Source organism: Hypomesus nipponensis, chromosome 23, assembly GCF_054491055.1.
Source record: "Hypomesus nipponensis isolate SF chromosome 23, ASM5449105v1, whole genome shotgun sequence".
NCBI classification, from domain to species: domain Eukaryota; kingdom Metazoa; phylum Chordata; class Actinopteri; order Osmeriformes; family Osmeridae; genus Hypomesus; species Hypomesus nipponensis.
Genome location: NC_140383.1, coordinates 21,518,922 through 21,533,112, shown reverse-complemented (window position 1 = coordinate 21,533,112; position 14,191 = coordinate 21,518,922). Strand labels below are relative to the sequence as shown.

General features: G+C 47.1%; 1 protein-coding gene across 1 annotated transcript; it reads left to right on the top strand.

Moving 5' to 3' along the window:
• Positions 1-4,158: 4,158 nt before the first annotated feature.
• LOC146234866 (putative ribonuclease ZC3H12C) lies at positions 4,159-13,748 on the top strand. The gene is made up of 5 exons (XM_084689170.1): positions 4,159-4,945; positions 5,441-5,580; positions 8,300-8,534; positions 8,705-8,811; positions 9,189-13,748. The coding sequence occupies exons 1-5, from the start codon at positions 4,257-4,259 to the stop codon at positions 10,655-10,657; spliced, it is 2,640 nt and encodes an 879-aa protein (XP_084545296.1). The 5' UTR covers positions 4,159-4,256; the 3' UTR covers positions 10,658-13,748.
• Positions 13,749-14,191: the final 443 nt, after the last annotated feature.

The window sequence follows — 14,191 nt, the reverse complement described above, 5'->3', positions numbered from 1 at the left end:
GATTAACTTCTCCCCGCATCACCCCTCACTGTGGAGCCCTGCGGTGAGTTTTTTTGTGGAGAATTCACTTTTACCGAAAGAGCGGTTTAGAAGTTTGGTTTAAAAATGTTTTCAAAGTCAAGGCATTGGAAAATAGAAGTCTTCAGTGTGTGTGTTTCTGTATTAAAAGGGGCCCTCCCTCTATAACTGTAAATGCTTTCTGTTTTATGAGTTGTCAATGACTGTAAATTAGATGTCCAATACAGGAGTTGCTACAGTCAAATGAAAAGCCAAACTTTTGAAAGGTCACATTGTGGAATCGATCACTTCTTCTGAACCTGAAAACATGCAGTTTCACGGCTGTATAACCTTGTTTACAGTAAAACTTGCTGGCTCCTGGTGATTTAAACACTGCGCCAGCTGGCAGCCAATGCTAACCACAAACATTTGTATGTCGAGTGGAGAGATAAAAAGATAAAGTGCACTCATTTTGCTCAAAGCCAAAGGAAGTCTTTCGAACGATAAATACTGTACAATCTAAAGTGCACCTCTTATGCATAAACTGATCAGAGTTGACAGAAAGACAGGTTAGAATTTGAAAACATAACATACGTTTAGTTTTTTCAACCTGGTGTATACCTCAGCATGATTGGATGGTCAGGGGTGGAAAAGCGAAAGACCTGAACTGTTGACTAACAAAGAACAAGAGGAAACATATGTGAGAGCATTCAACTGAGGAGCTCAGCTGCTGTGTGTGTGTGTGTGTGTGTGTCTATGTGTGTCTGTGTGTTTGATAAGTGTGTGTAAGGCAACTGAGGTGTAACTGAGGTACTCAGCTGCTGCTGTGTGTGTGTATGTGTGTGTGTGTGTGTGTGAGGACATATTTCCAGACGAGTGTAAGAGGGGTCCATGTCTGCATTGAGGGGTGATAGTTCCTACCCCCCTCCCCTACCCCCACAACCCCTTACTTTGGTCACATGACCACGGCGATATGTATCTGTGGTCTGTACTGAGTGCGCTCAGTGGAGGATGAGTAGGGACACCAGTTGCAGAGGGTTCCCCTGTGGCTTCAGCAGGCATCTGTTACCCCTGCTGCCTATGCAGCCCCCCATTCCCCCCTCCCTCGATCCTCCCCTCCCTCCTCTCTCTTTGTTCCCCTCTCTCCAGACTCTAGTGGGGATCTGGAGCTGGCCTCCGTAGGGACCTGGCTCAGGTCTGGCCCCGAGGGAACCAGCAGTGCCCAGGGGAGCCCCTCCACTACCAGGCCAGAGGAGCTAACTCTGGCCCAGTTAGTCCCACCCCTCCCCCATGCCCAGGGGAGCTCACCCTGACCCAGAACCACCCCTGCCCTCCCGACCCTGGGCCTAGAGCAGTGGGGTCCAGACTGCAGCATCTGGTTTCTACCTCATCCTCTACCTTAGTGTTCTGCAATCTCAGACCCAGACCTCATCTTTCTGCAGTCTCTGAACCAGACTTCATCTAGCTCCCAGACAGACAGAGGTTAGACTGGGAAACTCAGATATCGGTGACAGTCACGGTTTCCCAGGGAGTTTGTGGTTTCCTACATGTCATTATTATTCTAACCTCAATGTTTGTAGAAGAGGATATCAGACATGTTAAAGTCATCTGTGGTTTCTCAGTTTTCTCAGCATTCCACTATGAAAAGTACAAGCTCTTTATCTAGCAATGGTCGCTGAAACTTCTTGAAACTTAAAGAGATCATCAGTCTGTTTGACAGGTGTTATATTTAATAATGGCAGGTAGTATATTTAACAATAACAGATATATGTGGGTAAGAGCTGGGAAACAGCACTCCGGAACGGAGCGGAGGAGACACATTTGTGCTTGTCTGGTATTTTAGCTGACAGCTAAACAGTGACTCAGGAAGCCCGCTACGCAAAGATGCATCGCTCATTGAGTGTGTGTTAGCGGCTGTGTGTGTAAGCGTATATTTGAGTGTGTGTGTGTGAGCATGTAAAGTGGAGGGTTGTTTGAATAGCTCCAGCCTCCGTCTGTGCTTGGAGCCCAGGCCTGGTGAACAATGGCTGGTCAGAGAACTCCAGATTGTGCTGGCAGCTGCTTTGTGAGGGGACAGCAAGCCAGACACACTTTCACGCACCCCCAACCCCCCCCCCCCCCCCTCACCCCACCCCACCTCACCTCGCCCCACCCCAATCCCCCCTCGCTCACACGCACACACTCTCGCTCTCTTTCTCTCCTCTTTTGTTGTAGAGTGACTAAATTATTGCGTCTTTCTTCTGGCATTCGTGGACCCGCCCTCTGGAGTGGCAGCTTGAGGAGAGGGGCGCGGGTCATGGGGGCTTCTGTGTTCCGGTCCAGAGGGCCTCTGTCCAGCCGCTACGTGCATGCTCCAAGCAGGACGTCTCCTCTCTGCACCTCCACACGTGCACGCTCTTCAGCGGAGCTGTGTAATCCCGACTGGACAGAGACACAACTTCTGTCGATCGTGCGTCTGTTCAGTAGACAAAATCAGTCCACATTCATGCAGTGCCCAGACACAAAGTGTTCCTGTAACCTGACATTTATGCATTTAGCCGGCGCTTTTGTCCAAAGCGACTCCAAGAGAGAGCTTTACAAAAGTGCATATCGTCACCGATCATGAGACAGTGAGATAGCCCCAAACATTGCAGGTAGCCAAAACATAAAGCATACTTTGTGAAAATCAAATAAGTCCCAAAGGGAAGAATCATAAGAGCATGTAGTTAAACAACGTTACAACTAAACAACATGAACCTCCAAAGTGCAAGGGTGTACCTGTGCAAAAAAAGCAAGCAACAATGATACATTTCACAGCCATATGTGGATAATCAGACATTGTGAAGCTCAGATTATGCACCGAGGACAATGCCACACACTAGAAAACAAGCCCTTGTTTAAAGGGTCACTGAGCAATTAGCGGGGTAGGCCTGGCTTCAACAGATCTCCTTTGTGTAAGCCAATCAGGTTTCCCTTCTTATACGACAGGCTCCGTCTCAGTGCTGTGCAAATAAGAGGTGCCTGTCTTTATAAAACACGACAAACACAATAAGCCCCTGGAACCCAAGTGCATCAAATCTCCTTTGTCTGAAACATGCTTGAGTTGAAAGGTTGCTGTTTGCCCAATAAACATTAGCCTGGCTGCCAGCCCAACTTCTCCCCGCCCACAAAAAAATTTGGTCGGGAAGTTGGGTCTGGAGGGTCTCGTATTGGGAACAACTACATAAAACCAGGATCTGGGCGGACCAATGAAATTGCCAGGGCAGGCTTTATACGATGATGGACAGATGATCAACAGTAACGTAATCAACAACGTCACGAAAGAGCCCTTGGGTTGAATTTGTTTTCAACAAACAACATATTACATTGCTCTGATTGGTTGTAGGTCTATCCAATTGAGCGTAGAGGCATTTGTTTTACGAGTTCGGTTGAAACACGCCCCGTAGTCACAGCCCAACGGAGAGTTTTCAGACTCATATTCTGACTAGAATTATGAGTATGACGACGTCAGGCTAAATAACCATATTACAGGAAAAGGTTAAACGTTGTATTGAATTAAGTCCAGAAGTTAGTGAGCTATCATCTTAAAGGCCAAGATTTAGTTGTTGCAAGCAACTCCACACACCTCAAGCAACATTGATCGGTTAAATGCAAATCAGTTGAAAGTGAAGTCATGCCGGTAATGGAGACGAGAGAAACAATGGAAACGATTTTTGCCGTTTTGGAGAAACCCCCTCAGGTCTATTTTCTGCAAAGTAGAATGATGTTGAACGCGTTGAGAACTTCAGAGGTGTGGCTAAAAGCTGTTCCGATGACAGATGACTTTATTTATTGATGTCCATACTGCCCCAAGGGCCCAGTGCTGGTTGCAGTTGACTTTCTCAACACATTTAGGACTACATTGAGCACGTATGTGTAATTCTTCCATTACAGAGCCAGTGGTTTGGCATTGATTGTATTGCATCTTAACACATTGCCTGGTGGTCCTTCCACAACAATGAGCAACGCATGTGTGTGTGTGTGTGGGTGTGTGTGAGTGTGTATGTGTGTGAACCCCCCAACCCCAGTAGACCACATTTGGCCACAATGACAACATTTGGTATCCAGGTAGGGACTTGATTGACTTATTTGTTTGATGTCGGTACCATTCTCTTTCAGGCTTCTGTGCCAGGATTAGTCAGACAGTAGCCTAGCGACAGCGGTGACAGCGGGGTCATCCAGGGATTGCCAGAATCATCGAGGTCACGGGGGAGACAGGACTGGATGTATGAGACGACTTCATGGGCCTGAAGGAACACCTGGAGGATGAAACAGGCCGCATCCTCAGCCTGGGTCTGGATTTGGAATATCTCCACGTGGAAGGCAGCGTGAGGCAGGCAGACCTGAGCGCCACGGCTGGTTCAGACGCAGGGCCCTTGGAGGCAGGGGTGGCCAGGGGAGCCCATGGTATCAGCACCAGTACCAGCACCAGTACCAGCACCAGTAGTAGTTGCAGCAACTACTCTGAAGAGAGTGCTGCTTCCGACAGTGAAGATGAGCGAGTCCAGATCTCTGCTTCTGAGGTCCAGAAACCTCGTCCTCACCCCTCACCCACCTCGTCAACTCAGAACCCTACCCCTGGGGAGTCTGCTCACACAACAGCCCTCCTCACACCCAGCCAGACCAAGGTGGAGTTTGCGCTGAAGCTGGGCTACTCTGAGGATCTGGTGCTGCAGGTGCTGGGAAAGTTGGGCCCAGGCGCGCTCATCAACGACATCCTGGGAGAGCTGGTCAAACTTGGAACCAGGACAGAGATGGAACAGGAAGTGATCACCCATTATGCGTCTTCCTCCTCTTCCTTTCTATCGTCTTCCCACTCGTCCTCCTCGTCGTCTCTGGACTTCTGTCGCCAGGTGTCTGAGTCTTCCCGTCTGGAGGACCAGGACAACCTGAGGCCGGTGGTGGTGGATGGAAGCAACGTGGCCATGAGGTGAGTCTCCTGTCCCCTCCCCTCCTCTCTGTCTCCCTTCTCCTGTCTCCTCCCTTCCTCTCTGTCTCCCTTCTCCTGTATCCTCCCCTCCTCTCCTCTCCCCACATCTGCTCTCTTTTGTTTCCCAGAATTGTAGCATGGTGTGAACGTGTTGGACATTCTGTCAGTTCACCAAGCCCCTCTCCTCCCTGTGCTGTCCCTTACCCAGGTATCACTGCTCAGTTGAGGTTGGGAATTCGGGGAACCCTGGTTGAAATGTGCCTGCATATACTGTAGACTATGTCATCCTGCTTTTCAAACTTTTGAAATGTGCCTGCTTTTTGTCTCTGATGCTGTGTGGGATCTGACCACCAAGCTCAATCTCACAGCCTCCCCTCCTCCCCTCTCCTCCCCTCCCAAGCTCAATCTCAAAGCCATCCTGAAACCGCTGTAGACATGACTGAGAACGTTAAGCACATCCTGACACTACTGATCACGTACTGTTGTGCTTCGCAGTCACGGGAATAAGGAAGTGTTCTCCTGCCACGGCATACAGCTGGCAGTTGATTGGTTCCTGGAGCGCGGCCACAGAGACGTCACAGTGTTTGTGCCCGCCTGGCGGAAAGAACAGTCGAGACCCGACGCACTTATCACAGGTACCAGCAGGGGTCGGGAGTTGGTGTACCCTTTAGCACGCACACACACACACACACAACCATGTAGACACAGTACACCCATGAACGTGCACGCACACACACACTCATACACACACAAGCAGACACACACACGGGTGCAGACACACACGGGCTGCACGATTAAGGCCAAAATGATAATCACGATTATTTTGATCAATATTGAGATCACGATTAATTATCACGATTATTTGTTGATTATAACCTAATCAAATGTTACTGTCACAATACATTGTACTTGCATAATGGATGTGTATAAAACTCATATATAATCAATAAAAAACAAATACGGCAGGGATCAGCATTAAGGCTTGTCCGCTTGTCCGGCACAAGTGGATTTTTTTGTAGGGCAAGTGGAAGAGAAATGTACTTGCCCCACTGGACAAGTTAAAACTCACACAAAATAAAATGCCACGTTACTTCATCTTTTGTTCCACTCATTACGTTTATTTAACCGATTATATTTAACCGAATTCTGCATGAGCAAAACACAGATCTGTGTTCGCTCGAGTGGCATAGTCCCAAGATCTCTACAGACTTTTCAGCTAATTTAATGCTCAACAATTGAACGGGGGCTTATTACTTGAAAGAGGAATTATTTACTGTGTCGTCTCAGTTACACTAGGGCTTTGGAAAACTGTACCAAGCTCAAATAGGCTAATGGCTATTTCAGTAAATCAAGCAGCGCTGCAAGACCCAGTTAAAAGTTATGCAGCTAGCAAACGTTAGCTAGCATCGCTAACGACATTGGCTAACTCAACTTTGGTAGGCTATCCTCTGTATTTGCAAGCTATCTAAACTTATACTGTATCTAAAATAAGGCTTTAGGGATTAGCGAAGGCAGGTCACAGGTAGTTTTTTTGTTTTCTTTGTTAAGCTGACATCCTTATGACTGACTTCTATCAGTTGTGGAATTTTCCTCACGTTACTCTGTCTGTAACCGTCTACATCTAGAAATTGAGCTGTATGGTGCAGGGAACAACTCTGACTGGCTCATGGAGGCACGTGAACAGACATTAGGTGTATTCGACTCCACGCAGCGCCGCAGCCGGCTGCAGCCTGCAGATTGGAGAAAGAGTTTACCCAATACATGAAATGCCACATTTTCCGACTTAAGGAGCCGTTTATAACTCCTCCCCGACAGCAAGCGGCAACTCTCGCTGGTCGTTTCATGCAGCCACAGCTGATGTCGAACGCACCTATTGGTTTACGGAGCGCAAGATTGGCTTTGCAAAAAAAAACTTTGATACGGAGTGTTCTTTGAACGGAGAGACGCATTTTAAATATCGCTCGATCACGCGAATTTGATCGTGGGAAGCCGAAATCGTGATCGTGATTAAAATTCGATTAATCGTGCAGCCCTACCATGAACGTGCATGCACACACACGTACACACACATGCACACGCGCAGACACACACATGCACTCAGTAAGCACTCAGGTGCTTTCCTCTTCAGTCACATCAAAGGCCTACCACTGCCTCGGGTACAGACTTCACAACCCCTCAGATGGGCTGCGTTCAGCCATGTTTAGACTAGTTGTTCGAGGAAAAATCTTTTTAAAGGGCAACACCGGAGGTCTTTTTCATTTGGCATCTAAATCTGATCCAGTGCCTGATAAAAGGAAAAAAGAAATAGCCTGCCTACTAATGATAATAATTCATGTAATGCATTACTTCCATCATTCATTCTTCTTGTTAAAACAAAATGTTATAAACCAACCATCAGCAGACATGTAGCTTAATTTTCCTACCAAAAAATTAGCATGTGATAACGGGCTGGTTGTCTGGTAGGCAAGCTAGCCGTCTGATTATTTAGGCTAAACGTGGCAAACTGAGCCTGGATTTATGCAGTTTTTAATTGGTTTCATAAAACTTGATGATGATTCTTCGTTTGTTATACATTTCTACAACTTCAAACTCACCTTTTCTGACAACGTCAAAGCTTTTTTTATCGACACAGAATAAAACAACCGTGACCGTCTCTTAAGTGCAAGAAAATGCAGGCTCAGGTGGCGGTCGCGTGCAGTACCGCAGAGTAAACAGAGTAGGGGGCAGACCCCCTCCCCATTGTGACTTCCACTCTCGTTGCCCATAGGCTTATCGATTGGAAGTGAATAAGGCTACTTTATGAAATGTTTCGGGTGGAGATTTAAAAAATCTAGGTCTATATGAAATTCTGCAGCTGTTTAAATTCACTATTATTTATTTATTTTCCTCGGAGGGGCACTTAGACTCGAGGAGGGCAAACTAGCAGTTGCCCGGACAACCTTAGCCATAGCCTGTGCACGTTCCTGCAAATATGTGCAACTTATTTTCCTGATGCAATCTCATGAGCAGTGGCTACACAAAGAATCATGCAATGGAAAGGGGATTAAAGCTCACATTGGCCCTATCAAAAAAAAAATTGAACTGCTCTTTAAGAACAAACTTATGATAAAAGTAATGGTATGATGATAAGCATGTATGCTTAACATACAGTTTTTTATCAGTGTAGGTCACGTATTGTTTTACAAACAAAACCAACAAAGATATGTGAGGATGACTTCACTTTTTAATACTCTGCTTGTTTAATGTTTTTCTGTATTTTTCTCTTTCTCCCTCCTTCTGTCCCTCTCTCTTTCTGTCCCCCCACCACCACCACCCTTCTACTTCACTGTCAATCTCTCTCTATGTCTGCAACAGACCAGGAGATTCTTCGGCGCCTGGAGAAGGAGAAGATCCTGGTGTTCACGCCGTCGCGCCGCGTCCAGGGCCGCAGGGTGGTCTGCTACGACGATCGCTTCATCGTCAAGCTGGCACACGAGTCGGACGGCATCATCGTCTCCAACGACAACTACAGAGACCTGGCCAATGAGAAGCCAGAGTGGAAGAAGTTTGTCGACGAGCGACTCCTCATGTACTCGTTTGTGAACGACAAGTAAGGAAGCCCCGCCCACTTTGTCAATGTCACAGACGGGTCATTGAGGTTCGGCTGATTCCACATCAACAATGCAACTCTTGTTGTTGTCATGTTTCTCCTCGCTGTCTGCTGCCAGGACTCGTTCAGTTGTGTTGTGTCAGAACAAAGCTCACACTTCCTGTGTTCAGGTTCATGCCCCCTGATGACCCTCTGGGTCGCCATGGCCCCAGTCTGGAGAACTTCCTGCGGAAGAGACCTGTCATCCCCGAGCACAGGAAGCAGCCCTGTCCCTACGGTAACCACTTCTTCCTTCCTTCCTCCCTCTTTCATTTCATTCATTTCTTTATGTCTGGAAAGGGCAGTTGGTTCTGCAAATAGACCAGCATAAAAACAGTTCTGTCATACATTAAGAAACATCATGAAAAAAACATACAAAACAATAAAACTCTTTCTAATGTCATTCCATTAAAAATGCATTGTAATAATGTATTGGTCCAGCAAACACTTTTATCCAAACTGTTGCTTTGGATAAACCTGCCAGTCACTGGGTGGGTTCACTTGTTCTGAAGCCAAATGCTGTACCCCTAAGCTATATTCCCCTAAGCTATATTCATCCCATTCATAAAAGCAATGTAATTTTTTGACTGGCTGTTGTTATTGTTCAATCCTCAGGTAAGAAGTGTACCTACGGGCACAAGTGTAAGTTCTACCACCCTGAAAGGGGCTCCCTACCACAGCGCTCCGTGGCCGACGAGCTTCGGGCAAGTGCCAAGGCCTCCTCTTCCTCCTCCTCCTCCTCCTCCTCCTCTTCTTCCTTCTTCACCTCCTCCTTCTCTTTCTACTCCCCCTCCTCTTCCAAGACTCTGGGTGACTCCATCGCGGGAAAGAGCCAAGCAAGCTCCAGGATAGACTCGTTGTCCGAGTCCCGGGGCGGGCACCCTAAGAGGCGCTCAGACTCCTACAACGACCTCCTGGATGAGCAGCTGGAGGTCCGGACCAGGACAGAAACTCGTAGCGGCAGCAGTGGCAGCTTCCTCCCTCCAGCTCCAACGCCCTCGGGCCAGCGGGACCGGAGAGACCGGCCTGAGGGAGGAGGAGCCTCCAGGGGCCATGGAGCGATGGGGCTGGCTCCAGGGGAGTCTTACCCCAGGTGTGAATCCCCAGAGCTGGGCTACCCCTCCTTGATGAGGGCCTACTCAAGCCTGAGCCTGGTGGTGCCTCAGAGCCCAGAGAGGTTCTTCCCTGCAGAGCTGGGGCCCGGCTCCTTGCCCTCGGACTGTAGCAGTGAGGGCAGCGTGAGCTCGGACTCCTTCTCCCCCGACCCAGTGCTGGAGGAGAGCCTCAGATATCCCCACCACCACCACCACCACCACCATCACCCCTGCCCCGGACGATACCCCCAACCCCAGCCCTCTCACGCCCCAACCGGCATGTCACAGCACCCACACCACAGCTACCCTCTTTCCCAGGGCCTGGGGAGGATGCATGGATACACCCTGGAGGATCCTCCCTCCTCCCTCCTCCACTTCAACGCTCCCCTGGCCTACCTGCCGTCCCACCTGCAGACCCGCTCGGGCTACCCTGGGGACTATCCCCACCCCCCACCCCAGACCTCCAGCCCCCACGCCCACTCACAGGGATCCCCTCTGGGGCGCACGCTGCTGGGCACAGCCTGGCAGGATGATGGGCTGTTGGAACCTCGGCTGTACGGGCACTCCCCCCACCGCCCCAGGAGGGGCTGCTCTGGGCAGGAGTCGCGTCTGGCCAGCTGGGACCCCCACTATCAGCTGCCCTCCCAACACTGCTACGAACCCTTCTCCTTTCACAGCCTGCCGGAGGGACACCCACAGCCCTGGTACTCCCCTTGGGCCAGGGGAACGCACTCCCCCCGTGGGCCTCCATCCTCCCTGCCCCCTGCCCCCCCAGCCCTACCCACCCACTCGTCCATGATGGCCACCCAGCTCAAGGAATCCCCAGACCAGAGCCGTTACATCGAGCTGCGGGAGAAGGTGTTCACCAACTTGTGTAACATCTTTCCTCCGGAGCAGGTGAGGGTGGTGATGGGGAGGAACCCCCATGTGATCGATGCCCAGCAACTGGCGGCGGCCATCTTGGTGGAGAAGACCCAGAATGGGTCTTGATGCTGGCGGCAGCCATCTTGGTGGATGACTCGGGCTTCTCTACCCCCCAACACTTGAAAAGCTGATCTGCTTGTGTGTAGCAGAAGCATTCTCACTTTTTTTTTTACTGTAGATCATCAGGAGCACTGATGTTAGCTTAGCTTCCAAATAATATGCTTCATCAAAGCGGTGTGTCTGTTACTTGATACTGTGTAAAGGAAAATCCTAGCTACCTTATTTTTCTATGTTGATGATTTTTTGTAACTGTTCAGAGTACCTTCAGCACTTCTTTCTCCATGGGCGGAAATGTTTTGGTGTAACAATGGGGAAATGTCTACGTGGTTTAAGTGTGTGCAGAAAATGTATTTTATTGTGTTCTTTGTTGACTTATTGTTGGTGGGATCCATTGCTTTAATTTATTTATATTTTACAGATGTTTTAAGTAAGTATTTCATTATTCTTAAGTTATTTTAATAGCTAGCATGCTGTTCTGGCACTTTTTGTTGCTTTCTTATCAACATTTTAATTTTGGCAATCATACTTCGGGGAAGGATGATGAGTTTAATAGCTTTTGAAATGTTCCCTGAAAATATTTAATTTGTCATGGACCAATCTGGCCTCAGTATGAACCAGTTTCAGTTTCAGACGTTAGATTCATCTTCATTAGATTTCTCTTACCGGGTGTTGTGTTGACTAAGGTGGTAATGTATTTTATGAATTTCCCCTTTAGAGAAGTGAAACCGAATTAAACTGCAAAAAAAGCCCTCCGATGTTTTAGGAAAAAACCCTTCAGATCTATTTACTGAGTTGACTTCCCCTCCTGGTTTAGCACACGGCCCCCTTCAGAATCTGGGGGATTTCTACATAGTTTTACTTTTATTTATGATTTTTTTTTTTGTCCTCAAACCATCCTGGACATTGAAATCACATCAGGATGGTTTTGGGAGATGTGCAAATGTGTTAATTTATCATTGTTAATGATGTCACGTATGTAAATGTTTGTGGTGTGTCCAAATGAGGTGTCTGTGGCTTGGGAGTCAGATGGCTGAGTGGTGAGGGAGTTGGGCTAGTAATCAGAAGGTTGCCGGGTCGATTCGCCGTCGTGCCAAATGACGTTGTGTCCTTGGGCAAGGCACTTCACCCTACTTGCCTCGGGGGGAATGTCCCTGTACTTACTGTAAGGCGCTCTGGATAAGCGCTAAATGACTAAATGTAAATGAGTACCATTGCAGAAATAGAGTCTTGCCATCTGGTCAGGTGTTACTTTGATGACAGACAAGATCTGTCAGTTTCTGGAAGGGCTTGCTGGTTTGGCACACGTTCAGAGTTAAAACCTTCTCATGGCAAGCAAACAGTCAATTTAACTGCAAATTATACTTGCGTGTAGACACTGGCACACATACAAAAGGGATTATTTTGTCCTTACAGAACAGAGCTGTAGTCAGAGTGACCAGCTCAGCACTCCAGAAAACACCTCTCCTATCGTTGATACAAATTGTATTCTTACTTATCCAGATAATTGTTTTATAAGAAAATATTTATACAAGAAAGTATTTTGAATATATCTAACATGTTCTGTATAAGGATACAGCACGTCATTTGAGTTGGAGGAGAAAAAAAGAGCATCAAATGCTAGTTCTTCCAATAGCAGGGTTGTCTGACGGTGTACGAGGAGGGTGCCAGTAGATCCTGTCAGCATAATTGTTATGTAACGTTGACCCGGAGGTGTTTATGCTGGATGCTCAGAACATGAGGGATTGTTAGGACTGGTTAGTCAGCTTGTGCTTCGTAAGAATCCTGTGGGTGTTTTTATAAAAGTCTTAGGCAGTTTACTACACCTAAGCCTGACATCTTTCTATGCTAACCTGTCACTGCTTGGGGATGCCAGTGAGGTCAGCTTTGTGAATGTAGCTCACGTCCTCTCACATAGGAAAGATTCTTGCTCAGGGGGAAGCTCAGGTATCTCAGGAACCAGTTTACTAACAGCATGTCACAAAGATTTGCCTGACTCGCTTTTCAATGATTTCAAAAAGGCTTTTCCATATTTTGTCTGTCTGCATGGTAACAGTATTTCGTGACATGGCCCTTGGTTACATGTTGAGTTTCATCATCTCCTAAACTGGTTTGATTGCTTTGAGATGACAGGGTTGATGGAATAAGTCTTTTTTTTCTGAACACCAAGCTTGGAGAGCCCCTGGCACTGTGTGTCAGGGTGAGTTGACAGGTTAGTGTAGGTGGGTTTGGGGGGGGCAGCTGGAGCTATGTCTGTTTTTGTACTGTAATCTAAACCAGCGGATCATGTGGATGTGTCAAAGATAGAGCTTTCCACGTCAAAATTTTTTTTTGGGACAGATTGAAACCTTTTATCTGAGGGTGTCCTCCCTGTTGCTGAATTAGTTTTTTTTTTTTTTTTGCAGGAAAATATTTAACATCTGGTTGAGATTTTGTGTTCAGTTTGTGTACTGTTTCAATGCATGTTGGGACGGTTGGTGCTGGGGTATAAACCTGTCATGTTTGAAAGCTCAGTTGTCATTTGGGTTTGCTGAGTCAGCTTTATAGAGAATCTTTTTCATTGTCAACATGTCTGCGTTATATCTGTGTAGTTCAGTTGAACGCATACACATCCCAGTCAGGAACGTGTCCTGTGTTCACTAGAACGCATCGCTGTTTATTTCTTCTGTCCTATCATCAAACTTGAAATGTACTGTCTGTCAAGCTTCAACAAAATGTTTTATCCAGGTTAAATATTGAAAGAAATGTTTAAAATCAGTTTAACCTGGACAAAGGTGGGATGTAGTATTCTTTCAGAGACCAAAGCAAATGGGCAACATGACTGTGTTAAGATGATTATAGTTATTCTGTAGCTCTCTGAGGTTCCTCTCCACAGTTTAGCCTGTATAGGGTGGAGGGAAGACCAAAACGTCCTGACCAGACTGGATGTTTGGATTCTTCCTACATGTTCTGGGGAAACTTTAGGCACTGCAACCCAAAGCCATGCCTTTCTCAGACAGGCCTGTGTTCAGCATAGGCCCTATTCAGGGAAACGGGCCAAAATGTTGACTTGTTTTAGTGTTGTGATTCTTAACGCAATAAATTCCTACTTAAGCTTTCAGATGTTGCGACGATTGTTTTTAATGGATTTTTGTGAGGCTAACAATGTAAGGATTTATTTGAATTATATATGGTAAAGTACCATGATTTCTCTGTAGAAATACAAATCTTTTTATTATGTTAACATCCTGTCAACACGACTATAACTCAAATCTATCACAAACCTCCTTTTTTTTGTTGCGTATTTAGTATTTGAATCCTGTCACCACCAAGTAGAACTTTGTAAATGTAAGGAATGGTTTTGTGTGGACGCTCCAAGCACAGTTACATGTGATTACAGGCCATGATGAGAACCCTCCTTCGCTGACATTTACAGAAGGTCAAATTAATGGTGCTTGTGTGGGACAAGCACCATCAGGCTGCTTAATGTCATATAGAAAGCTCCCTCTCGAGCGATAACCTTCAACTGTCTATCATAGTCAGGCCTGGCAATTATGGGGTGCA